This window comes from Styela clava, chromosome 4, assembly GCF_964204865.1.
Source record: "Styela clava chromosome 4, kaStyClav1.hap1.2, whole genome shotgun sequence".
Taxonomy (NCBI): Eukaryota; Metazoa; Chordata; class Ascidiacea; order Stolidobranchia; family Styelidae; genus Styela; species Styela clava.
Genome location: NC_135253.1, coordinates 13,223,100 through 13,248,887, shown reverse-complemented (window position 1 = coordinate 13,248,887; position 25,788 = coordinate 13,223,100). Strand labels below are relative to the sequence as shown.

Here is a 25,788-nt window from a genome sequence, read left to right as displayed (position 1 = left end):
TAAATTTATCAGTTTAGAGTCCTCAGTGAACTTGACTGAATTATTGATTCTCAGGTCATTTCGAAAATCTAAAGGTCTGTGCAGGTATTGGAAAATTTTTGAAAGGGGCTCTGGAGCATCCTCTACTGCAATGGGATGGGTGCAAGATTGCACAAAAAAATATATACAGGGCACCAAAATGTGAAATTATGGGCAAGTAATAACATTTTTTTGAAAACTGAATTTCCTTTGCAATATTCTTTGTGTTTTCATAGTGAAGGGTGCCCTAGCATTGTGTTCGGAATGTGTAAAGTTTGGAGGGTATCAAAAAGAACAAGAGGTGGTTGTTGATGATGGTATGCATGGCCTGATTCAGGTACTTAATGACATGCTTCGAGTCTCAGATAAACTATATTATTATAATCAAAATTTTTATACAGAACATTTTTGGGGAAAGTAAGAGGGACATGAATAATTGGCAGCAAATGTTTTTCTCAAATCAAGTCGAAAACGCGTCGATCGCTGGGAAAGGAAGACGATATCACCCAGATACCATACGATGGGCTATAGAGTTGTATTTCCGCTCGCCTGCAGCGTACAATCATATTAGACAGAGCCAGGTGTTGGTATTGTCATGTCTGTCAACCATACAAAGATATCGATAAACTATATTTTCATTTCATTATACTATATAGGAAGTTGTAGGTTATAGATTTCAGTTTCTAAAGTACAATTTACATAAACAGCAATCACCTTTCTCCTGAACCTGGGATCAACCCAGCTGCTATTATGGAAATTGAAAGAGTGATGTCTGAACACGAAAGTCTCCCTGGGTATCTAACTGTGGATGAGATGAAAAGTAAGACATTTTTATTGAATCTTCAAATAAGCAAGATAAAATACAGAATCTTATTTTTACTATTTCAGTCAGAGAAGATCTTGTTGTTAAAAATGGCAAGTTAGTTGGGTTTATTAAGAGTGAACTCTCAAACGAATGTGTTCTTGCAAGTCATATATTGGGTAACTGTTTTTTTTTTCTGATTCTAAATGAATTACTTAGTAAGATTTTGGCAACACTTTTCGTGTAATGGTTACATATAATTTTAATATATTAATCCAACGTTTTTAGTTTATTATATTCGAACAATCAAGAGAGAGATTTCCCTGCCAATTGCTTGGTATCCAACAACAGTCACACCACCAGGACAGTTGGCTATCAACTTTTGGAAAGTTTTATCAGCATGTGGAAGGAGATCTGTCCAGATACATGCTGTTGTTGCGGATGGAATGTCCACCAATCGACGGTTTTTCAAACTGATCGCTGGTGTGACTCCCATCCCACTGGAAGGGACATTCACTGCACCAAACCCGCACAATCCACACCAACCAATTTTTTTGTGCTCTGACCCATCTCATCTTTTGAAGGTAAATGATAATCTATTCAATTTTGGACCTAATTCATAGTAGCTGTAGTCATAGACTCATAGGCTATATTTTCAAGAAAAAAATTTTGGTACCCCCGAAGTATGTGAACCAAGATGGCGGACAACGGAATGCGGTATGTATACGAGATTAGGGTTAGGCCATAATTTTATTCAAATTTTCCCTAGTACGACTTCGGGGACTAGCCAAGTTTGCCTCCTGTAGTATTTGTACCTGAAATTAGGGCCTACCCCTAACCTGGTACACATACTATGTTCCGGTTCACATGCTTGGGGAGTACCCAAATTTAAATTTTAAGGTGGTTTTTCCTGCTATATTTTCGTGATGTGGCGTGATTTAATTATTTCCAGACTTCTCGAAATGCTTTATATTCTTCGAGGCCTGGTGGTGCGAAGTATATGAACCTGAGAGGTCGTGATGTGCTTTGGACACACCTTCTTCAGCTTTTTGAAAAAGAGAGGTCAAGTTTGGCTTTAATTCGAACACGTCTGACTCAAGATCACGTCATACTGAATCCACGATCGAAGGTCATGGTTTATACACCAACTGGTGATATTTTCAAATATGAGTATCATGAATGTGGTAATTGAATCTTTCCAATTTCAGATGAAAGTAGGCCTTGCAAGAGATGTTCTCAGTTTTAAAGTTGGGCAATGTCTTCGTGATATCCCAGGTGCAGAGGGCACATCATAGTATGTTTTGATGATGGACAAGTGAGTTCACTGTTATTCATAAAACAGTTTTCTTAGGTATGTAATTGCTTGAATGAGAGACTATACATAGTTGCATGTCAAATATTGCTTTTCAAAAGTGGTTCACTGTAGTGAATTGCAACATGGCATGTCCGATTCGCAACATCAATGACGACCGGCTACTTTGGTTGAGATCGTTCTCCCGAACACTACTCACTTGGAAGGTGATTTTAATTACTTGTCCCTGGATATCCAACTTCACCCTTGTAACAGGAACCAATTGACAAAATGGTTAAACAAACTACCATTGTTTTTTATTCGCAGAATGATCCATTGAGTCGTATGGAACCCAAGAGAGTCATTGCTACTCCAACACTTGATGGCTTAATTTTTACCACTAACAATCTGTTAGCGTTGTGTGAAAGGTTGTTACAACAATTAGATTATGTTTGTCTGCATAGTTTCACACAGGATGTTTTGGAAGCATTTTTTGGAAACTTGGTATGTAATTTGGAAGATTAATTTAGGGCTTATGAACATTTTGCGATTCGTAAAAAGTAGTAGAGCATGTCAAATTTAAATGTGTTGCACATACATTTCAGAGACAGCTGGGAAGAAGAAGAAGTCAGAACCCTGACATTACACAGGTGGCATATGGCATTCAGCATATAACACAGAGGAAAGCTATCAAAAAAATAAAAGGTGGTAATACAACATTTGGCAAAAATAACGCATGGACCACTGTTTGTGATGATCCCATGCCAAAAAGAATGAAATACAAAACATCATGGTTTTTGGGGTAGTGGGACCCCTGGTATACCAAAAGGCGGATGAGCTGGATATTATCCAGCCAACGGCATCCACATGTACTGTACCTCTCTCTGGGTAGTGGGACCCTTGGTATACCAGAAGGCGGATGAGCTGAATTATGTTCAGCCAACGGCATCCACAGCAGTTTCTTTACCAAGCATCGGCGATCTGCCTATCCATGCTTGGGTTTCTTCTGTTCAAAAAGAGATCTAACTCAAAGGCTGGAACCTTGCCGTGGTGAGTTGGCTTCTCACAAATACCAGCCGGCAGAATTAGATGTTTAGACTAGTATCTAAAAATAGTGAGTGTTATTTAGGAATAGAACATTTTTTGCAATTGATACAATGTTGGAGTGTTAATTAAGATCACCATACCGCATTTCTTTGAATATTGCATTGACAAATCCAATTTAAACACAATATCGATTTATATATAAAATTGATTTATACTTCCCATCACCTTGTCATATTAGCATTTTTAACAGTACCACTTAACACTGGTGCATATATTTTGAAAAAAACGTGGTAAATGTCAATTAATGTTGCAATATTACCCACCTGTAATCTACCACTTTACATGTCCCGAATTTAGTCTCTTTGTATAAAGGCGAGTTCGGAAGAAAAGATGACAATTTCAACTCTTCATGGAAGGAAAAGCACTTTTTCGGTGTAAAGGGTCTGAAATCTAATACAAGAAAGGTTGGGAGATGAAATATTGGATGTCAGGTGGAGATCTTCGATGATCAACATAATAGAGGTTTTTTGCAAAGCTGTATGATAGCACTCTAACAAGAAGTCTCACTACAAAAGATATTGGAGACACAGCTTCCCCTTCAATGAAATTTTCATCACAGGCGTTCTGAATCAGATCCATATAGTTCTGACAAAATTGACTTTGGAGGACCTCCTCTGCAACTCTGTTAAAATTAATAGTGTTCGGATTTCTGCTAGCTTCCCGTGTGAACCTTAAGTACACACGTTACAAAAGGTGGAGATATTCATGTGATGGATACATGAGAGCACCAACCTTTCTTTCCATTAAAGGAATAAGCGAACCCTGCAGAGCTGTACCACACATTTCGCATATGAGAAACGATGTCGGAAATTTTGTTAGGGCCCTCTTGATTGTATATCCTCGCAAATATTCAAGTGTCGAATTGTCAGCCTCACTGAGCTCACCAGTTACAAGCTGCTCCACAGGGTCTTTGGGTAGAATAACCTGTTGTATTATCTCGAGCAATAGATCTGCAGCATCAGAATTGCTCAATACACTGCCACTGAATGAGGATTTGGCCTCACAGCAAAATTTAGGGAATTTGCTGATTATGACATTACAATTCCTACTTTGTGCAAATTCCTCCATCCAGTGGCACTGCACTTTGTACTGAAGATCTACTGCTAGTACCTGTACAAGTAGGTGTACAAGTAGAAGTGCCTTCCATATCTTTGAAAAGGAGTTCTTCAACAAGATCTGGTGTAAGCCAGTCATTAGAGCACTCTCCTAATTTCAAATATCTATCCATCTGTGTTAGAATATATGATGAATGCTTCAGATTGCTTCATTTCGGTTTTAGGAGTGAAAATAACAGAATAGGGTAAAATCGAAGTGATAATCATGCAACACTCACTGAATTTGGTTCATTTTAGTTTGGGGGTTAACATAAAAAGGGAAAGTGAAAAATGGAAGTGAAGATTCAGGATAATCATGCAACACTAAAAAAACTGACATGCAAGAAAATAAAGAATATTTTTCCAAATACAGATCACAGAATCATGCAGTGTAATTCATGCAGAGCAAAGTGATTTTTATATTCAAGGTTTAGCCACATGCATTAATTTGGCTTTAAAGTAAATAGAGTGTTAGTGAGCAGACCATCCGTGCAAGTATGGTACTAATTCACGACAGTGAGCCATGCAAGAAAACCATGCACAGACATCATTCCTTATTGAAGAAAAAATATACAGATATAGAAAGTCTATGATACTCTTATCTTAGCTTCAATACTGCAGTCTGACCAATATAAATCCTAGATTGCCCTCCAGGAAAAACTGAAAAAACGATAAAAAGCCAATTTCTGTTTGCAAAATGTCATTAACCGTAAATCTTAAAAAAATTAATGCACTTATCTGATTGTGATAGAATTCATCCGTAAACAGGTAAACGCCGGTCGACAGAAAAGGAATGAGGATATTCTGGCAGAAAATTAGCTTGTACTGTGCGTCCAACACCAAAATTTCCCACACCGCTCCTGCTCACTCGCCTTGAATCGAAAACATAAAACCAACTCTGGAAATAAATGTCAACATTTCATACCGCCAAAAAAACGAAAAAAGTTGTCATCGTACAGCGTCAGTCGGCCGGAACGAAAGAGTCGAATAACTATCATTATGAGTAACATTTGAAAATTGCAAAATTTAACCCTTTTTCGCTTTACGTAATTTTGATGAAAAGGGGTATCTTCAACAGGGGAGTACTCTTTTTTCTAAGTTCGAGTAGTTTTAGGTTCAATGTGTGTGATAAACTTAATATATTCTACTTTGATATGAAATTATAAAATCGCGCGCCTCTTGAGCGGAACATATTTCTATTAACTTTTGAAAATTGCAAAAATTAACCCTTTTTTGCTTCACGTAATTTTGATAAAAAGGGGTATCTTCAACAGAGGAGTACTCCCTTTTCTAAGTTCGAGTAGTTTTAGGTTCAATGTGTGTGATAAACTTAATATATTCTACTTTGATATGAAATTATAAAATCGCGTGCCTCTTGAGCGGAACATATTTCTATTAACATTTGAAAATTGCAAAATTTAACCCTTTTTCGCTTTACGTAATTTTGATGAAAAGGGGTATCTTCAACAGGGGAGTACTCCTTTTTCTAAGTTTGAGTAGTTTTAGGTTCAATGTGTGTGATAAACTTAATATATTCTACTTTGATATGAAATTATAAAATCGCGTGCCTCTTGAGCGGAACATATTTCTATTAACATTTGAAAATTGCAAAATTTAACCCTTTTTCGCTTTACGTAATTTTGATGAAAAGGGGTATCTTCAACAGGGAAGTACTCCTTTTTCTAAGTTTGAGTAGTTTTAGGTTCAATGTGTGTGATAAACTTAATATATTCTACTTTGATATGAAATTATAAAATCGCGTGCCTCTTGAGCGGAACATATTTCTATTAACATTTGAAAATTGCAAAATTTAACCCTTTTTCGCTTTACGTAATTTTGATGAAAAGGGGTATCTTCAACAGGGAAGTACTCCCTTTTCTAAGTTCGAGTAGTTTTAGGTTCAATGTGTGTGATAAAACTTAATATATTCTACTTTGATATGAAATACAAAATCGCGTGCCTCTTGAGCGGAACATATTTCTATTAAGATTTGAAAATTGCAAAATTTACCATTTTTACGTTTCAGGTAATTTCGAGTAATAGGGGTATCTTCAACAAGGGAGTACTCCCTTTTCTAAGTTCGAGTAGTTTTAGGTTCAATGTGTGTGATAAACCTAATATATTCTACTTTGATATGAAATTATAAAATCCATGCCTCTTGAGCGGAAGATATTTCTATTAATATTTGAAAATTGCAAAATTTAACCCTTTTTCGCTTTACGTAATTTTGATGAATAAAGGCATAATCAACACGGGATATTTATAAAAAATTAGTTGCTAACTATTTATTATGCTTATTTTACCAAGCAATTAATGCTTTTGCTTTGTAAATGGTAATTTTAGTTTTATTTTACTAAATATCTTTCCTTTTTTGTTATGTTAAGTTTACCTGTCTACATTTTTTCAGTTGTAAATAATGACACGCCTACAATTCTGCCAAGAATTTTAACCTTTTCGCCTCGCCGCACACAAAGGTCAAATTCTACTAGCTTCACAGCGGTCAGTAGTACCGTAGATGACTAAAAAGGTAGGTATCAGTAGTAGATGACTAAAAAGGTAGGTATCACGTATCAGTAGTAAATAACTAAAAAGGTGGGTATCAGTAGTAGATGACTAAAAAGGTAGGTATCAGTAGTAAATAACTAAAAAGGTAGGTATCAGTAGTAGATGACTAAAAAGGTAGGTATCAGTAGTAAATAACTAAAAAGGTAGGTATCAGTAGTAGATGACTAAAAAGGGGGCTCCCGAAGTATGCGAACCAAGATGGCGGACATCGGAATGTAATATGTGTACTAGGTTAGGGTTAGGCCATAATTTTAGGTATAAATACTACGGGAGGCCCTTGGCTAGTCTTAGAACTGATAATAGGACTAAAATAAGGAAAATTGGAAAAAAATTATCCCCTAACCTGTTACCCATGTTACGTTCCGATGTCCGCTTAGTCATTTACTACTGATACCTACCTTTTTAGTCATTTACTACTGATACCTACCTTTTTAGTCATTTACTACTGATACCTACCTTTTTAGTCATCTACTACTGATACCTACCTTTTTAGTCATTTACTACTGATACCTACCTTTTTAGTGAGTGATACCTATGATACCTGTGATACCTATGATACCTACCTTTTTAGTAGGGCCCCTTGTGGTAGTAGTAGTAGTAGTAGTATTTTATTTCGTCAACATGTCAAATAGTTTACATGCAACATTTCAAAATTAATTTCAAGGCATTGTGACAAGGCTGTAACGAACCGACCGTTAGGTCATCGAGTCAGTCACAGCCTTTAAAAAAATATAAAATCCCCAGAAGAAATGGCCCGGCTGTTAGTGTATAAATATTTTTTCTTCGGTTTGAACTATATGATGTATATATATATATCGGTATTTATTTTTATTCTACTATTCACAAGCAGACAAAACAGCATAATGGATAAGTAAGATACTTAGGGCTTTGTTCGCTTTCCCGATTTTGTAATCAGTTTTATTTATTTTGTTGTTATTAACTATTTAATCGTTTTTTATGCTAATTATGGAGTCGAAACAAGCTTATACTTATATTTATACTATCATTTAATCTATTTTGAAGGCCGCTTCCCCATGGCATGTGCCATGCCCATTTATAAAATAATTACAATAGACATAAGTTAACTTACCGATCGCAGTGCAGGCAGAATGCTTTATACATAAGAGGTAGGCTAAATAACACACGGCGACAATTCAGAAAAGCTGCAAAACTCCTCTAAGTAATAAATGTACTGTATTGTAAATCACATCTTGCAGCCTTGTGAATAGTGACCTGAAAATATAAAATTCATCTAATATGCTTGGAATAATTCTGTAATTGTATGACAGTATGATAATATTGTAATATAGTAACTTACATGCTGACATGCCATTTCTTCATTTGGAATAATACATAAAATAGATTTGTTGTTTATATATCAGTATATTGAATGATCTAGCGGTGCTCTGGGGATCGATTGCAGATTTTTTAAATCAGTAAATTGAATTGAATAACTGCTACAACCATTATGGCTGTATGGAAGGTTCTGTTGTGTCTTATGGTCCCTCTCTGTATTTTATCATATTCTCTTCCTGATTTTATCCGAGGTGACCAATCAAATTTGTAGTATGGTTGATATCTTTGGTTCCACATTAACCTGTCATACAAGAGGGCTATTCCAAGTGACACCACAGGACAATTCCAGAAATTTTGCATGTTGTTGGATGCAATATATTTTCACATTTTCAGCTACATGTTTTGTTTCATTGTCCAATCAGTTGCTTTATTGAATATGTAAAAAATTGCACAAAATAATATTTTCTGGTGCAGTAGCTGAACTACCCCTCTATGTGTTGCTCAAGTTACTTGATGTAACACTGTAAATCCATGCCAATAATGTGCATATTGTATGTGACACTACAGGACGTGACACCACAGAACATTTTTCCATTTCGGAATAGCGGCCTCTATCATCTCTTAAAATTCTGGTAATAAATCGTTAAATGGGTGAAGAAATGTCCTACAGCACTGCAAACATTTAAACTTTATTAACTTAAATCCAGTGTGTCAATTCCATATGAAATAACTGTACCACGCAATCAAACACTTTGTGTCAGGAATCATCACAAAATATGTCAATTATACCAAAATTTCTACATTTCAGGCCATTTTTTTATAAACCATCAAAAACCTGGGTGAAATTTTATATTGTTCGTTGAAATGAATGCAGTCCAATAAATTTCCAATGTCTTTTGATATCAAAAATAAAAAAAATTTACTTTCACTACACTTTTTAAAAAATTGATGGAATTCAACTTTTGCTTGGAATGGCCCAAGATCAATTTGATAGAAATAGAGAAATGATATCAGAATTGAAATGCTGTTTGGATATAGATACAAAAAATGAATCTTAACCATGATATTTTATTGATTTTTTTAGTATATATTGTATGCAATGCAAAATTTTTATCATTATTCTATATTTGTTGTTCATTGCCAAAACTAGGAAGTAATTAGCAGATATAGATAGAATATTGTATTTGTATTCCAACTCTACAAGCTGACCTAAAGATAGTTTATAATGTTATATAGCTTTTGCTATTTAAGTAGGAAGGCTTAATTAATATAATATTAAGTCTGCTTAATTACCTCATTTACAGACATCATCTAGCTGTTATATATATATTTTACAACTGAAGACTAAGCGACGTTTTGCCCAATACTACAATGCCATCGACTACAAGGAATCCTCAGGCGCCATCTAGTCAAAGAAGGAAATCAAAGTTGGTCGCTAAAACTCTTATGAATAATGAAGAATTGGATGCTTTGGATGAAATTGTCAATTTTTCTACGAAATCTTTAAAAAAGAATATGTCAGATAAAGAAAAAAAGAAGAGGAGCAGTTCTAATACCAAGAACCCTAATGACTTGAATATAGATCCCAAATTCATGCACCGTCTTATACCATTAAATATTATTAGTACACGTGATAAAAAAGAAAATGAACATCTTTTTTCGCTCGAAATAACTTCTTCAACTTCTGAGGTCACAATAGTAAACCCGGGTGACAATGTTATTATTGCAGGACGGTATGGTGTGCAAAATTATTTTGGTAAAGTTATAAATTTTTTCAAAAATCAATTCAGCGATGAAATCAATGCCAGTATCAAATGGTTTTACACAGCGCAGGAAATCCCCAAAAAACTTCTCCCAGATGATACACATACTAAAGAAGTATTCATCAGCTCTTCCAGAAATGCAGAAAACATTGACGCAGAAACAATTTTGGGAAAATGTATTATAAAGTGGATGAATGATGTTCCTTCAAATGAATCGAATCCTAAAAAGTGTGATTATTTTTACAGAAAATCGTTTGATGGGAAATCTATAAAAGATGTTTTATGTGAAGGTGTTGAGCAAGATGCGGTCAATCCGAGTAATGGAATTCTATCCCCAAAACGTCTACGTCGCACGCCCTCCAAATTCCAAAATTTCAATAGTGAAAATTTACCTAATGGCTTGCCTAAACCTACACTTTCTACTCCTACAAAACGGTCTAAAAAAGGAAAAGTTTCTAGAAAGTTGCAAGATAAGGCCAAAAAACCTCAAATTTCTGTTAAGAAACATAAGGCTGTGAAACTTCCAGAAGGCCCAATATTATCACCAGAACAGCAAATTGAGGGAAAAGTTTTAACTTCTCCTGTATCTGCCTCTGGTTTTGGGAGAGTTGAAGCTTCAGCAGTTGCTCTCAATATTTTAAGTGCGGATGAAAACTATGATGATTTTGATGATACCATGTCAAATTCAAGCAAAAGCTCAACTTTAAGTAAAGTTTCTGAAAAAAGCGAAATCAAGCATAAGAAAAAAGTTTTACCAAAGTTAAAAGCAAAACCTAATATTCCTGTTGTCTCTGAACAACAAGAGAAACAGCAGGAAAATGGAATAAGAAAAAATAAACTTGTATTATGTATTCCAAGAGCCAGATTAAAAAATAACAGTGTTGAATCTTTAATAAATGATGATCGTAAAACCAGATCTTCACCAAGGAGAAAATCTGTATCAAAACCAGTTATACGTGATGTGAGCTCATCTGAGAGTGGCAGTGATAGTGACTCTGATTTTGCCGGCGACAAGGAAACTGTTAGCTCTAGCAGTGATGAGTCTTACACTCAACCATCTTCAATTCGTAAAAGTTCTAGGGGTTCATCAGCTGTGAAATCTCTGAAACGTGTGCAAATATCTGATGGCAAAACTACTGTGACACCGATACGCATTAAAATGCCAAGGAATAAACTTCCTTTCATACCTGCAAGACCGACACCTAAAAGGAAATTAAAAGGAAACATGGAAAAATCAAGAGAACGACTTCATGTATCAGCTGTACCTGAATGCCTACCATGCAGGGAGAATGAGTTTCGAGAGATATTTTCATTTGTAGAAGGAAAGATTCGCTCGGGTGGTGGAGGTTGTATGTATGTTTCTGGAGTACCAGGTACAGGAAAAACAGCAACAGTACGAGAGGTTATGATTGAGCTTCAACAAGCTGCCGATGAAGGTTCAATACCTGATTTTACCTATATTGATATTAATGGAATGCGACTCACTGAGCCGAGACAAGCTTATGTTCAATTATTATGGCAGCTGACTGGGAAGAAAGCTACAGCAGATCATGCAGCGAATCTTTTAACCAAACTATTTTCACAACGTCAACGAACATCAACTGTGGTATTGGCTGACGAATTGGATTTATTGTGGACAAAGAAGCAGGATGTATTGTATCATTTATTTGATTGGCCGACACATCGTCATGCACAACTTATCGTTGTTGCGATTGCAAATACTATGGACTTGCCTGAAAGAATATTAATGAACAGAGTTGCTAGTCGTCTAGGTTTAACTCGATTAACCTTTCGGCCTTACACTTTTAAGCAACTACAAGAAATTGTCATCTCAAGATTAGATGGTTTAGACACATTTGAAGCAGATGCAATTCAATTGGCATCACGTAAAGTTGCCGCTGTGTCTGGTGATGCGAGAAGATGTCTCGATATATGCAGGAGAGCAACAGAAATAGTAGAGCGAGAGAGTGGAAAAATTGTGGGAATTGAGCATGTACATGCTGCTTTACAAGAAATGTTTGCAACGCCGATGATCCAAGCAATACGATCATGCTCTAAACAAGAGCAATTGTTTTTACATGCAGTCGTTGCAGAATTTCGACGTTCTGGTATGGAGGAAGCAACATTAGGAAGAATTATTGAACAACACACTGCAATTTCACAGCTGGAAGGGGCAGCACCAATAACTGTATCTGTAGTTGTGCAAATTTCTCAACGTCTTGCCAGTAACAGATTGATTTTACTAGAAGGAGGGCAAAGGGATTTGTTTTCTCGTGTGAGATTGAACGTCAGTGTTGATGATGTATTATTTTCTCTTAAACAGTAATGACTTTCAATAAACTTGTAACCTGTGGTGAACTGTGTTTCTACTTTTTCTTTAGTTTAGTTTCACATGTGATAGAAATTATTTTAAATATGAAAATAGCCTCGGCAAGACGGCAACAGCCAGTGATCAATGCATCAGGTTATGTCTATTTATAGTTTTTATTTTTGGGCCCAGTTTGTCAATAAGTTGAACGAAAATTTTTGCATAATTTCATGCCGAATATTAACAATTATACATGTCGAGGTCAAATATTTCAATTCAAAATTTGCAATTCTTATTTTTCACTTTTGTCATTTTTTTTTGCTTTAGGTTCTAACACCATTCTCTGGTGCTTTTGATAAATATCAACAGTTCGCAATCATACTTTTCCAATGCATTTTCAGTGATAAACAATAAGTAATACTGTGTTTTGTTGTCATAAACTATCATAAAATTTCTATCTTGACAGTACACAATCATATTTTTCTAATGCAATTTCAGAGACTAATAAATAGGAAATTACGTTACAGTTTTAATATTTATATACTTCTGAAGAGCAAAAGTACGAAGCAATATAGTCAAAATGGTAAATGTCATTATATTTCTTAATTTCTTTGGGGAAAATGTATATATTAAATCTATATGACACTGTTTAATTGTTCAATATTCACAGAAGATTTTGTTACACGAAGAAACAGTAATATCAAAAAATCGATTTTGATATTTACATAATACATATCAATTCCCCTCCCTGGTTCGAACCCTGTGGGGGGGGGGAGGTATATGAGAGAGGTTTTCTGGGCTCCTTGCCGTAGGGTGGTTCACATAACACTGGTCGGTTATGGCTTCTTCCACCATCTCTGAAACAATTAACTGTCTACCTAAATCCATACCCATCATGGACTGTTAACCAGACGTACACCACATAATCAAACCGTGTTGTTGTCCTTTCTCTCCCTCTGGGAAAAAATTCTAATCCTATTTAGGCTGAATGTGTGCGTCTTGAAAAAATTAATTTGTTTGCTGATATCGGTTATTAGAGATGTATTGTTTTTCAGTGTACATTAATAATACTAGTAGTTGAACTTTCCTCACTTAAACTTTCTTTACATCTATTTGAAATAACTATTCGGCTACAAATCTTACATCCACTATACATATTATTATTGACCTTTTTTTGCTTTTTCATTCAGTTTGGGTTTGGAAGAGTATTTGATGAGATGAATCAAGCTGTTGGTCAACGAATGACAAGTTTCAACACACAATATAAATGTTATTCAATCATGATGTTACCAGGACAAGAAAGAGAAGATGTTGAACGTGGAGGAAAAAGTATGATTGATGTTTTATCATCTTAAGGTTATGTTTAAAACTGTGTTGTCACTGAAGAAATGTGAAATCCACTCATAAATTGAGTACACCTTATGAAATTGGCACGTTTATTATTATTTGTTACATTACCATTAACTTGGAATTTTTCTCATGGTAATGTAGTATAACGGAATAGTTAACTTTTCGGTATTTTGTTCAGTGTGATATCTGAAATATTGAGTCAGATTTCTAAAATCCTGCTAATTGCATTTTTTTTAAAAGCAACTTTAATTCCATTTTTTGAGCAAAACTTGATTGTAAATTGTTATTCATAAAGAGAAGTATCAGTTATATAGGTTTTTATGATAATTAGATATTTATGGTGATACTTGACTGTTTTCACTTATTTTTCAGTTATCATGCCTCCTTCAGCTTTAGATCATTTGAGTAAGTACAAATTTTATGTAATTCTTATCAAATTACATTGCATAAGTTGATTTGATATAGAAAGCTAGAAAATGTCGTATAGTATTGTAGTATTAAAAACTTATGTATTGTAAAACAATAAAAGCTATTCACAGATTTATAGGCAAGACAGATGGCAGTAAATGTCACTTTGCAAGCGGTGTTGCGCCTTATATAATCGTCTGTTGGCAATGCTTAGATTGACTTAAATTTTGTGACTTTCATTATCACTGTCAAATGTCTAAAATTTATACTCTGCAGAATTCAAAATTTTAACTCCAGCTTCGACTATGGAAGTTTGAAAACATGAGTCTGACTCCAATATCTATAAAAACTTACCAAAACGTAAACACTGAAGTTCTGGCCCATGTAGTGAACAAATTTTCATTTCCCTGTTTTAAAAGATCTCTCTGTTTTCAGGTAGGCTTCATATATCTTATCCAATGTTATTCAAATTGTCAAATTTAAAAGCATCTCGAACAACTCACTGTGGAGTTCTTGAATTTGTAGCTGATGAAGGGAAGATTTATTTACCATATTGGGTTAGTAGTCTAACTGCTTTGGATATTTTAACAGTGTATTTATATCTCAGTCACCGAAAGCCTATTATTTATAGATCTTAATTTTAAGGTTTCTATGAGGTTTTTGTTAACTTTTGAAGCGATAGTACAGTGCAGGGATGGGCGAATTTTTTTCTAAATTTTTTGTAAAAAACTGCATTAGGAAATTGACCTTGACATCACATCTACTATTCCTATTTTCTATGATATTGTCCAATTTAATGGTGGCTGACATTCTTAAACAGGAGATAAAAAAAACATTAATAACGAAGAAACTCGGGGTCGTGCAAAATGCTTTGGCTGGCCTCATGTGGCCCACGGGCTGTTGTTTGCCCAGTGGTTATTTGATTGCCTGTCTATAATGACATAACAAAGTGTGTTAGTTCCCGATTTTTGGAGATTCTTTCCAATTTTCATGTGTGACAAATAGGAACTTTCGTATTGTTATACTTTCTGAAGATTTTACTGATATACGAATACGATAATTCTAATTAATCTGATATATTAATGTTAATTTGGTGTACTAATCTAATCTAAATATTGCTAATCTGCAGATGATGGAAAATCTTTTAGTATCAGAAGGGGATCTTGTAGGAGTGACAAACTGCACATTACCTGTTGCAAGTTATTCAAGGTTTCAACCTCTGTCACCTGATTTCCTCGATATATCAAACCCAAAAGCTGTGTATCCTTTGTAATAGTAATTTTGATATCATTTGTGATGCGAACTTAAAAGCATTTGAAAATAGGATAGGATTTACATATTCATCCCGAAGGGATGCTGATAAGACAGCTTACCTTAATCATATGGCGTACCACGGCCTCTCGTCTGGTTACCAAGTTATTTGATTCAGATACATGGACTTGGTTTGATGGCGGAGGAAGCAGTATCCACCCAGCGGTTACGTCAAAGTGAAACATCAAATCTTTCTCACATAATTATTCCCCACAGGATCAAACCTGCAAACTCACGCAGGGTGATCAGAGGTGCGGTGGCAAGCATTTTCCTACCGATGAACACGATGCGCCACATCGTATGGTTTGCCTAATGAACCGTTTTGGGCGAAAGTCATTTGCTTGCATACATGTTTATATATTTTAATGTTTCCTTAACAATTATTGTCATTCAGCTTAGAAAATGCTTTGAGAAATTTTGCGTGTTTATCAAAAGACGATGTTATATCGATCCAATACAACAGTAAAAAGTATGCAAATAGTTTTATTTAGATCGGTTTAATTTTATGTGTGTGTTTGTTCATTCTCGTTTGTGATGCGATTCGACTGAATAAGGTTATGATGGGAGGAAAGATGATTGGACTGTTTAGTTACAGATGCATGGACTTAACGGAGGAGGAAGCTATAACCACTCTATGATGGCTCACGTATATATTTATCTTTCGTGGGATTCAAACTCCCCGTCCCCAGTCAACAGTACTTTCAATAAGTCGATAACCATAGACTGTCTAAGGCTAAAGCCATAGAATGTCTTGTCTGGAGATCTCGTGATTTGACTTTTGATATTATAATATAAATAATATTTATCTGAATATTGCATTGGACATGAGACTAATAAATGTACAATAAAAAACATTTATTCTATTCATGATTAATCCACTTAGTAATGTATTTATCAATTTTGACCTAATCAGTGTAATGATATGTCATTGTTCGAACAAATTAGTTCTTTTGTTGATACTATTCCTTCTAGTTATCTAAAATTACATCAACTAGGAGTAACTTTATATAAATTAATATTGTCATGAATGTCATTTTTAGATATAATTTATGTGTATTGGAAGTTCGTCCAGGAAATGCTGTATCAATCATTGAATGCGACATGAGTGTGGAATTTGCAACACCTATAGGTTATGAACATCCTCAATCACATAAACCAAAGGAAGATACACAGGTCAGTTCTAGAGATTATCTAATAGCTTTGCAATACTATTATAAAAATGTTTTTTTCGTCACTTTAACATTAGATAATTAGATATGAACCGCCTGCATGTCCTTTTCCCCCGCTTACCTGCTCAGAAAAAAAATCAGTTAACTTTAACCAATTGTTCATTCTAGGTTGATGGGGGAATCAGTGGTACACCAGATGTTAAAAAAGCTCTTGAAGAATATATGCAAGAAAATGAAGGTTTTCAGGTTGGGCTTAAGGAATTATAGTTATGCATTTTCTTTTGTACCAAGAGGATCATAAATCCAAATTTAAGTTTAAATAACAAAAGTGTGGCTGAAACAATTAGCTGGGCTGGTGCATCAAGCTTTGTAAGCATGTGTTTTCACCATATGTCTCATCTTCTATTTGTGTAGTGTTTAATAAAAAAAATTGTTATATGATTATAGCAAATAGGAAGTCTATCTATTCCCAGTGGTCATGACATATGCCTCTGTTGGGTAAGCACCAAAACCTTTATCAGAAGAATAAAAAAAAACATTTTGATACACCTATATCAAGCTCTAGTTTCATGTAATAATGAATTCGGAACACAGGGTTCATAACTTCTTACTATTATTGCATTGTTGGTATAATCTGCTTAGCAGATATCACATTAAGAAAGAAATTAAGCCCCGTGTTTATCTGCTTTGACAGGCATTCCATGGTCAAGGCAATAGATTAGATGGAAAGAAGAAAAACACAGAAGGTCTCAAATCTAATATTGATATTAATAATTTACAACGAGGAATACCAAATTACAATTGGTCTGAAGGAACTTTTAAATATATAAGAAATAACGAACCTCCGAAAGATGTGAGTATTCAAATTATCTAATTTATTTTAACATTACTGATTGTGTGAGCTGTAGGTGGTGAGAAACAATTTAACACAGTTGTTCTTGTTCAGGTATAGTAACATTAGTATTTTTGCACCTGGGATCAAAATGTGTCTCGAATTCTGATCAGCGAGACGCATTGCTTTCATTTCCATGTTTTTATTCTTGAGCTCAACCTAACATTTATATTTTTATTTCAGACTGATGGTGATGCTGCTGGGCCGTCGTTTTCTGCCTTTGAGGGTGAAGGAAAAGCCTTACGAAAGAAGAAGAGACAACCATGATCATATTTATCTTTCTCAGTTTTATGTATTTCTACAGATTTCTTGCAATGCTATTCTACAAAGTTCTATACTTATAAAATATGTTGTAATGCTTTTGAGGAAATGGGGATTAAGAAAGGAATCTGCTTCTGCACCGGAGCATAGAGATATCCAACAGCTTCTGGAATTTTAAGTTTTTTTTACTTAACAGTGAACATTCCACTTATCTGGACGTGGTCTCTAATTCAGTACGGTAACTCTTTTGCCAAATGGTTTTGTACCGGTGGAAAAATAATAGTCTGAGTGAGAGGAGTTTTAACTTTATTCCTGTCATACCATCCACATCCACAGATGACACTAACTTGCGCAGGTGCAGGTTTCCCAATTGGGTAAGAAACCATAGAACTGAGTTGGACTTGGCCAAGCACACAGCCCATTTTAAGAGGGTGAATTGATTGAGATTCTAACCATGTGCCTCAAGCTGTGGCAGAGGGTTTGTTGCACAGAAGCAGCCACACCATTCTCATTCCCACACATATAGCTTCAAGTGGTAAACAAAATAGCATCAATTGAACCTAGGTATATTTTGGCAAAAATCTCTTTGAGCTTTTCTAAACACGAATGCTGAATTATGATTTTCGGCAATCCCCCTTTCTATCTGACAAGCCACCAATGACACACACTTAAGATGTTAGCATGCAGATATATTAGTACGAAAGAAAAAAATATGAAAAATTCACAGGTACCGTAAAGAGCTCTTAGAGTTTGGACTATGAACTGAGCAAGTCTAAAATGCTTGTATCCATAATTGATTAAAGGGTAGATCAACAATTCACAACACAATGCATGCCAATAAAAGTGCAGTTGTTTGAGTGAAGTGCTATATATGATATGCCAACTTAAAAATAAATTCCGCTATCGAATTTTATTTATATTTTTTTGCAAAATAGTTTTAAAAATTTTTCCAACTTCCATAAGTTTTGGTTCTTCATCAAATGTTGTGCCATTCCACTTTAAATCTCCCAACATCTGCAAAAAACATTAGCATAATTTAATTATGTGCAAAAAAAATACGTTTAGTTGGCGAGGCTCATTTAGGTTACCTCGTAAAATATACTAACTTGTGCATATTTTATAGAATACAAGCAATATATAACGACCCAAGCAGGACGTATATGTGTGCGACTAATAAATGTCTATTGTGTCGTCCTACAGCTTAGTCATTTTAAACCCATCCCTCTCGTAAAAACAAAGTGGTATTTACAAACTTGCAATATTTAGTATGCAACTCAATCAAATCAACTCGCTTACACTTTCTACGGAGACAATTTCAGAAAAAGCTACAGTATTTATTCATTAAATTATATTCAATCTAAAATAGAAAAAATGAGGTAATAAACAGGAGTTGCAAGCTTTTCAGAATTCAAACATGTAAACAAACCATTTCTACCTTGGGGATTTCTTCTACATCCGGATTTTCCTTAATAGCGACATCAATTTTTTCACAAAGTTCCATAATTGTGTCTCCATCCTTTTTAGTTTGAGCTTTCGGTAATAAGCAGTGTGCTATAACATCCCGCATCGACTTAACATTAGCAGGATCAGGTGGAATAGTTTGAGATGAAGGTGATGGACTTCTTGCATTTCCAATGTCTGTATTTTGCCTGTGAATTTGATATATTATTCACTGAATTCGAATTCACCACTCAAGGTGATAATGTGGTGGAAACAGGATAATAACCTATGTTTAGTAATATTAAAAAGAATTAATATATCAGTAATAATAATTATGATACTAAAAATATCTTATTATCCTATGTATCCAGATTTTACAGACATCCTATCCTGTATTTAGCTTAAAAGGAAAATTTGACAGAAAATGTGTAATTTAAATGCCTGAATTTCGACTATAAAATCTTAGCCATTTACAGAACAACTCAGGCTCAACTCCTTGGCGTATGCAAGCCTTCTCTATTTGATTGCTCATTCAACATTGACTATCATTATTGAATGAAACTTCCACTCAACGTCCAGCACTAATATTAATGGGGCTACACGATTGCAGAGCGTTCAATGTGTTAGAGTTAAGCACATTGGCATTGCACATTTCACATCTCGATTTCAAATCCCATGTCCCCGACCTCACCCAGGGTGTAATAAATCGAATAAGTAAATGTCGAACGAAAAGATTCTGTTCCTGCCAAGGGTCATGTCCGAAGCAACATGTGTGATTAAGCATCGTATAAAAACTAAAAGTGTGACAAATCTCTTTAGATATTCCCGTAGAAAAATAAAAAAAATGAACTTGCCTGCTTTGCAATCTCCTTTCAATTAGGATTGGATTCAATGCAGACTCAATTGGTTTTAAATTAACAGGTCTGTCGGGAATTCTCATTTGTTTTAATTGTGCCTCATATGTTGCAGCTGTATGTTCTCGGTGAGCCTACAAAACATTTACTGTTTACTATAAGTGCAATTACTCATGTAGTAAAAGATGGTGATGACTGATGATGATTCTTTCAAAGAATATAAAATACAAATAACAAATGCAACGATGGCTGAACATGTATACTGTATAAGCCTTTTTCTCAGAAGGAACGTTTTAATCATCGGTCTGATTACAGTAACAACAACCAATTCTGGGGTTCAGGCAAACAAACGGCTTATTCGTTTCCTGTTTTTCCAAAATTCAGTTGCTCTGTAGGATTATATAGCCTTATTTGCCACCAAGTAAAATAACAATGAGATCATTTTAATCAGTCAAAACCGGGGAAAAAGGAATAACATACGGTAATATTAATAACTATATAAAAACATATATACGACAATCGAGCTAACCTTATTTGAAATATACATGGGTGATTGTAGTGGAGTATCGGGTGCTTCCTCTGTTAACCATGGATGTTGCACCAATGATTCTACATTCATTCTTGAACCCGGTTCAACGCACAATAATCTAAATTTAAATATTTATTTGAAAGAAAATACAAATAATAAAAATATTGAAAACTTTCATTAAAAAAACATTTAGTTAACAATCAAGAAAGGAACCTAGATATCTTAAAAGCATCGCACTAACATTATACCGTTATTTATATATAAATTAGTGATAAATTTTTTATTAATTAAAGTCAGAAATTTTATGCACCGGCATATAAAACTTAAATTTTTTTACCTCTTAACAACGTCTTTTGCGTTTTCTGATACACGAGCCCACTCTCTATCTGGAAATTCATATGTTCCTGTCATAATTTTTTTTCTCATGCATTTATCAATTGCTCTTCGAGAAGTCGGATGATCAGAATAAAACGGAGGATAACCGCATAATAAAATATATATGATTACTCCGAGTGACCACATATCACAACTCTGAAACATAAAAAAAATGTTGAGCTCTAAATCATCCTAAATTTTCATGTAATGATGATTCATTTTAGTAAACAGTTCAGAGGATGAATTTGGCAATGATGTACAGTCATTGCGTTTGCAAATATAAATGTTGATTTAATCATGTTTCCTTGCTCTTAAGAAATAATACTAATGATGAAACATTGAAAAGATTTTATCAATAAAAACGTAGTAGTATACTATCTACATTTAATGAGATTTACATCAAACCATGATATATCTATATTAACTGATTTTAAAATTCACAAGCTGTGGGTTTTGACCAAACTATTGTTAGGTAAAAACTTTTCTTTCCGTGTTTTAAATTGTAAATTTATCATATCAAATGTATTGAAATTCAACAGTATCATAATAATAGATTCGTCCTGGAAGCTCTGATTTTAGAAAATATTCAAGATTTGTAATGTACAATAATTCTAATGGTGAAATCATAAAACACTGCCAGCAAAAATTATAAGACTTTTATTAAAGAAAACAAACTTTTGATTAATTTCTTACCTTATCATAAGTATATGGTGAAACAGGGATACTGGATCTTTCTTTTCTATGTCGCTTCTGAGCTTCAAGAACCTGCAGACATTAATGAGAGAAAAATTTGGATTTAAGTATAAGCATGAAAAAATACTATACAAGTTTTACAATTATGAGTTATAGTCAAAATTACCCATGAAAAATTACATTAAATGGAATAGATTACTATTCGCCTGATGCAATCAGGAGCCTATATATGAATTGAGATGCCTTCCAGCTTTGGGCATTAGCTGTTTTGACATCAAATATTATGGATTTCGAGATTGATGCTTTTCTCATTTCTAGTTTCCCAAAACACACAAATAATAGGCATCCCCTATCACTATCTGAAAAAATTCTGGTTCTTCAAAACACACAGACCTCCTCCTTGAGAGTGATAATATTAGGCATTGAGTGGGCTATCACAATCTAAAAAATTCTGGTTCTTTAAAACACACAAATCACATTGAATGTGAAAATAATATCATTTCCACAATGTATGCGAAAAATAAGCGATTCCCTCTCCAACAGCTTTTCTTCAAGCCGACGCTTTTCAAAATACTCAGATACATATATGCTGAACATCTCATTAAAATCTCCAACCTGTGGTGAAACATAGTATGGTGTGAACTGTGGTGTCATCAAATCTCCCTTGTCAAGTTTTGCAAATCCAAAATCACAAAGTTTGATCGGTGATTCTTCTGATTTATTATGATAAAGTAAATTTTCCGGTTTCAAATCACGATGTGCAATATTCAAACTATGTAGATGATCCACAGCAAGAGCAACCTGGTAAATAAATTTATTTCCACTTAAAGCAAACCAAATGAAATCCCTAGTCAAAAGTATTTTTTATTACGGCACATACTCTGTATTCATAATTAGCAACAAGTAAATGAGAAACTGAATTCAAATACGGCGATTCAGAAGTGTGTGTACCAATTTGTAGGTTAACTAATTCTGTTTGCCTACTTTACATCAAGTTGTGTAAATGAACTGAAACCCATGGGCAGGAGATATATTCACTTGGCTAACACAGACAGTCCCAAAACTCATAATAGAACTAATATAAGGAAAATCAGAATGAAATTATGGCCCAACCCTAACCTGGTACACACACTACGGGAGTACCTCAAATACTAATCAAAATGAATATTGTGAATTGTGAATTATCAAGATTAAAATTAAGATTGTGGCATTGGAGTCTGTAGACGTATTTCCAAATTATTTAGAATAGAATTGAATCCTTCATGGTCAAAAAAAGAGCTTCAAATTTCCAATGGTAATAATTGGATTCAAAATTCTCAACAGGAACTCAAAAAGCAACTAATCCTTCTCAACAGACAATATGATCACTTGCATACACATAAGTATTTGTTATGAAAATTTGATTTTCTCTGAGTTGGGAACCAGAGTCACAGACTCACAGTCAATGTTTTCTCTGACCTGGATTCAAAGTCAAAAGTGAGCCCAAGCCAGAATTTTTCCCAACTTCAAATACCGGATTAAAAATGAGAATAACATCCTATGAGTGAAATATCAAGAAACGCATAGGTGATATTTGGCTTGGTGAGAATCTCAACACTAAATCTTACTTGTTTAGTTACAACAGCTGCCTGTCGTTCTGTAAAACCGTTTTGTTGACTTATTCGATGAAACAGCTCTCCTCCATCCATTAATTCCATTACCAATAACAATCGACTCCGGGATTCTGATTCACCAGGAAATTGTAGATCATTGCAGAATACCTTTCATGAGGAAAACTCTTTCAAGATTACTAACAAATGTCTAAACATACAGTTGCATGACAAATGAAATAATAAAAAATTGGTGACAAAATGAGTGTACCTGATACAGCTTGACAACATGAGGATGTCGACTGCACTTCCAATGCATTTGAACCTGAAAAGACAATCAAAAGAGTTATATTTTATAAATAGCAGAAAAACAATGTGGTATTTTCAATGTTTAAAAATCACCGTATGCATTTACGATTGCCATTCTTTGCAAGTTATTAAAACACACATCTTGGAGCATGAAATCGAGATAACATTTTAAATTCATTCAAAGACTTCTAACAAATTATCTTCAGAAATCTTGACTTGGATACTTGGTAGAATAAAAATGGTATATTTTCCAGTTTGCAGGTTACTGCAGCATGAAGAAAAATTACTTCTAATTGTTGTCCTGTAACTTAGGTGAAGATCCAAAGACTGTAGACTACTGAAAATATTTTAAGAAATTGCAAACTATGCTCATCTCCTCACCTCTTGCCTTGCTTTTGGCCGGTCAATTATTACTTTCACGGCATATTTTTCACCACTGCTCCGTTTCGTGCCTACGCGCACGGGTCCTGATATACCTGTTCCAAGTTTATGGTTCCAATCAACGTCATAGTCATCTGTTATTGACGACGTCTTAATTAAAAAATATAACAGCTAAATATTACTGTATTATGTTGACATTTGAAAACAACATCTTGCTAAAAAGTAAAATATAGGTATTTCTTTTTCGATTATATATGCCACACATTCATATATTAGAATATTGAAACCAGAACTTCTTTATGACTAAGTAACTTCAATACAGTAATAGCTTGGGGTATCTGGGTATATCGAAGTAAAAGTTGCAACTCGGTAACATTGAACTCATGAAACTAATGCTGTAATGCTTTGGAAAGTTAACTACTCTTCTAGGCCTATAGACAGTATAGAAAAGGTAGAATCCGGAATGATAGCAAAACATGCAAAAATCCTTAAACCGCGTTTTATTTTCTTATCCAAAACCAAAGAAATACAAGATACAAGGGTGAAATGAAAGTGTTTTTATTAGATCTGGTTATCCCTATATCCCGAGAAAATCAAGATTATTGATTTAGCAAACAACAAATATCGTACCGTTATATACATACATCTGTATATTTGACACTTTCGAACAAACTCATCTTACCGATATTTCGATTCTATCGTCGACGGCGTCCATCGTCGGATATTCCCAGCCTTTGGTCAAGAAAACAAACGGTAAATCAGAAAATAATTACCGTGCTCCTGTACGCAATACAGCTAGCGGTAGCGCGTCACCATACGATACCTAATCGATGATCGGACAGTCGGTGGCGTGCAATGAAGGTGTGCAAAATATAACGGTTAGTTTGATGAATCGTAACAGTTAAGCTATGGACCTTTCCCCGAGCATCGACTTCCTTGTTTACTTCGTGACATTGGCCAATCAGCAAGATGCAAAAAGTGACGTAACAATGCCCCCTTTTCGCATCCGCTCAGACACTTTTCTCACTCAGACAGATTTTCAGGCGTGGTTGTAAACATTACCTCGTTTTCGCGTTTTTGAACTTTATTCGTTAGTTTTCAGTTGTGTTTCGGCAACTCAAATATAAATTAGATAATTCAATGATCACTCTGTCTTCCTAGAAGTTTAAATTTAATTGCAGTAATAAAAATTGGTGTAGAAATAGCTGTGATAGACTAGCCTGAAATTCTTTACCGGTACTTTTAAAAAACAGATTGTTGTATGCGATGAATCATAATGATGGTTTGAAACACATACCCCATTTTACAGGCGCCAACTCGCAAAAGCACTCCTAAAATAGCCCCGAAAATTTTGCTATGGTAAAGTATAGGAAGAATTTTCCGGGGGTCAAAGGTCGGGGAAAGGTCCATTTGCATAGTAGTAGATAAAAAGATAACTGATAAAGTGTTTAGCTGCTTATTTTCAGCGTGTTACAGTATAGTTGCCTTTATGAGTTAGCGCGTAAGTGCATGAACAAGCCAACATGCGTCTCCTAGAATCTGACACAGAAAAATACATGTCTGGACGTACGATTTTGAGGAAAAAATATTTTTCAACTACGCAGCGAGTGTTTTGTAATATAGAATAGGATTTACATATTTATCCCAAGGAAGAGGAAAGCCGATAAAACGACTTAATCATATGGCGAACCACCGCCCATTCTCCGGTTACCAGTTCATGTCGAGTATGGGATTAATTAGTCGGTTATTTGTTTCAGATTCATGGACTTGATGGTGGAGGAAGCGTAACCGACCAGCGATTACGTGAACAACCCTATGGCGACGAAGATTCCAGAAATCCTCTCACGCATAATTATCCACCACGGGATTCAAACCCACGCTTTGCATTCAGGTATGCGGTGCTGAGCGCATTCCCAACACTTAGCACGATGCGCCAAAGCGCCGAGAGAAGGCGCTGAGAAGGTCTCACTTTATCCATGTGAA

General features: G+C 34.8%; 4 protein-coding genes across 4 annotated transcripts; 3 read left to right on the top strand and 1 right to left on the bottom strand.

Annotated features, from left to right (window-relative positions):
- The first annotated feature begins 2,402 nt into the window (after positions 1 to 2,402).
- On the top strand, positions 2,403 to 2,917 carry LOC144422217 (uncharacterized). Its single transcript, XM_078112169.1, has 2 exons — positions 2,403 to 2,615; positions 2,717 to 2,917. Exons 1-2 carry the CDS (start codon positions 2,403 to 2,405, stop codon positions 2,915 to 2,917), a joined length of 414 nt encoding a protein of 137 aa, XP_077968295.1.
- Positions 2,918 to 9,452: 6,535 nt separating this feature from the next.
- Positions 9,453 to 12,743, top strand: LOC120326074 (uncharacterized). Its single transcript, XM_039392300.2, has one exon. It carries the CDS (start codon positions 9,545 to 9,547, stop codon positions 12,260 to 12,262), a length of 2,718 nt encoding a protein of 905 aa, XP_039248234.2. The 5' UTR covers positions 9,453 to 9,544; the 3' UTR covers positions 12,263 to 12,743.
- Positions 12,289 to 17,720, top strand: LOC120326075 (ubiquitin recognition factor in ER-associated degradation protein 1-like). The gene is made up of 10 exons (XM_039392301.2): positions 12,289 to 12,827; positions 13,435 to 13,573; positions 13,967 to 13,999; positions 14,438 to 14,559; positions 15,132 to 15,262; positions 15,708 to 15,782; positions 16,354 to 16,486; positions 16,651 to 16,728; positions 17,177 to 17,335; positions 17,558 to 17,720. Exons 1-10 carry the CDS (start codon positions 12,825 to 12,827, stop codon positions 17,639 to 17,641), a joined length of 957 nt encoding a protein of 318 aa, XP_039248235.1. The 5' UTR covers positions 12,289 to 12,824; the 3' UTR covers positions 17,642 to 17,720.
- Positions 17,721 to 18,303: 583 nt separating this feature from the next.
- On the bottom strand, positions 18,304 to 24,701 carry LOC120326030 (MAP kinase-activated protein kinase 5-like). The gene is made up of 11 exons (XM_039392237.2): positions 24,488 to 24,701; positions 23,806 to 23,955; positions 23,387 to 23,440; positions 23,134 to 23,286; positions 22,142 to 22,327; positions 21,527 to 21,598; positions 20,796 to 20,989; positions 20,459 to 20,576; positions 19,930 to 20,063; positions 19,071 to 19,284; positions 18,304 to 18,649 (listed from the first exon to the last, which is right to left on the bottom strand). The coding sequence occupies exons 1-11, from the start codon at positions 24,518 to 24,520 to the stop codon at positions 18,536 to 18,538; spliced, it is 1,422 nt and encodes a 473-aa protein (XP_039248171.2). The 5' UTR covers positions 24,521 to 24,701; the 3' UTR covers positions 18,304 to 18,535.
- Positions 24,702 to 25,788: the final 1,087 nt, after the last annotated feature.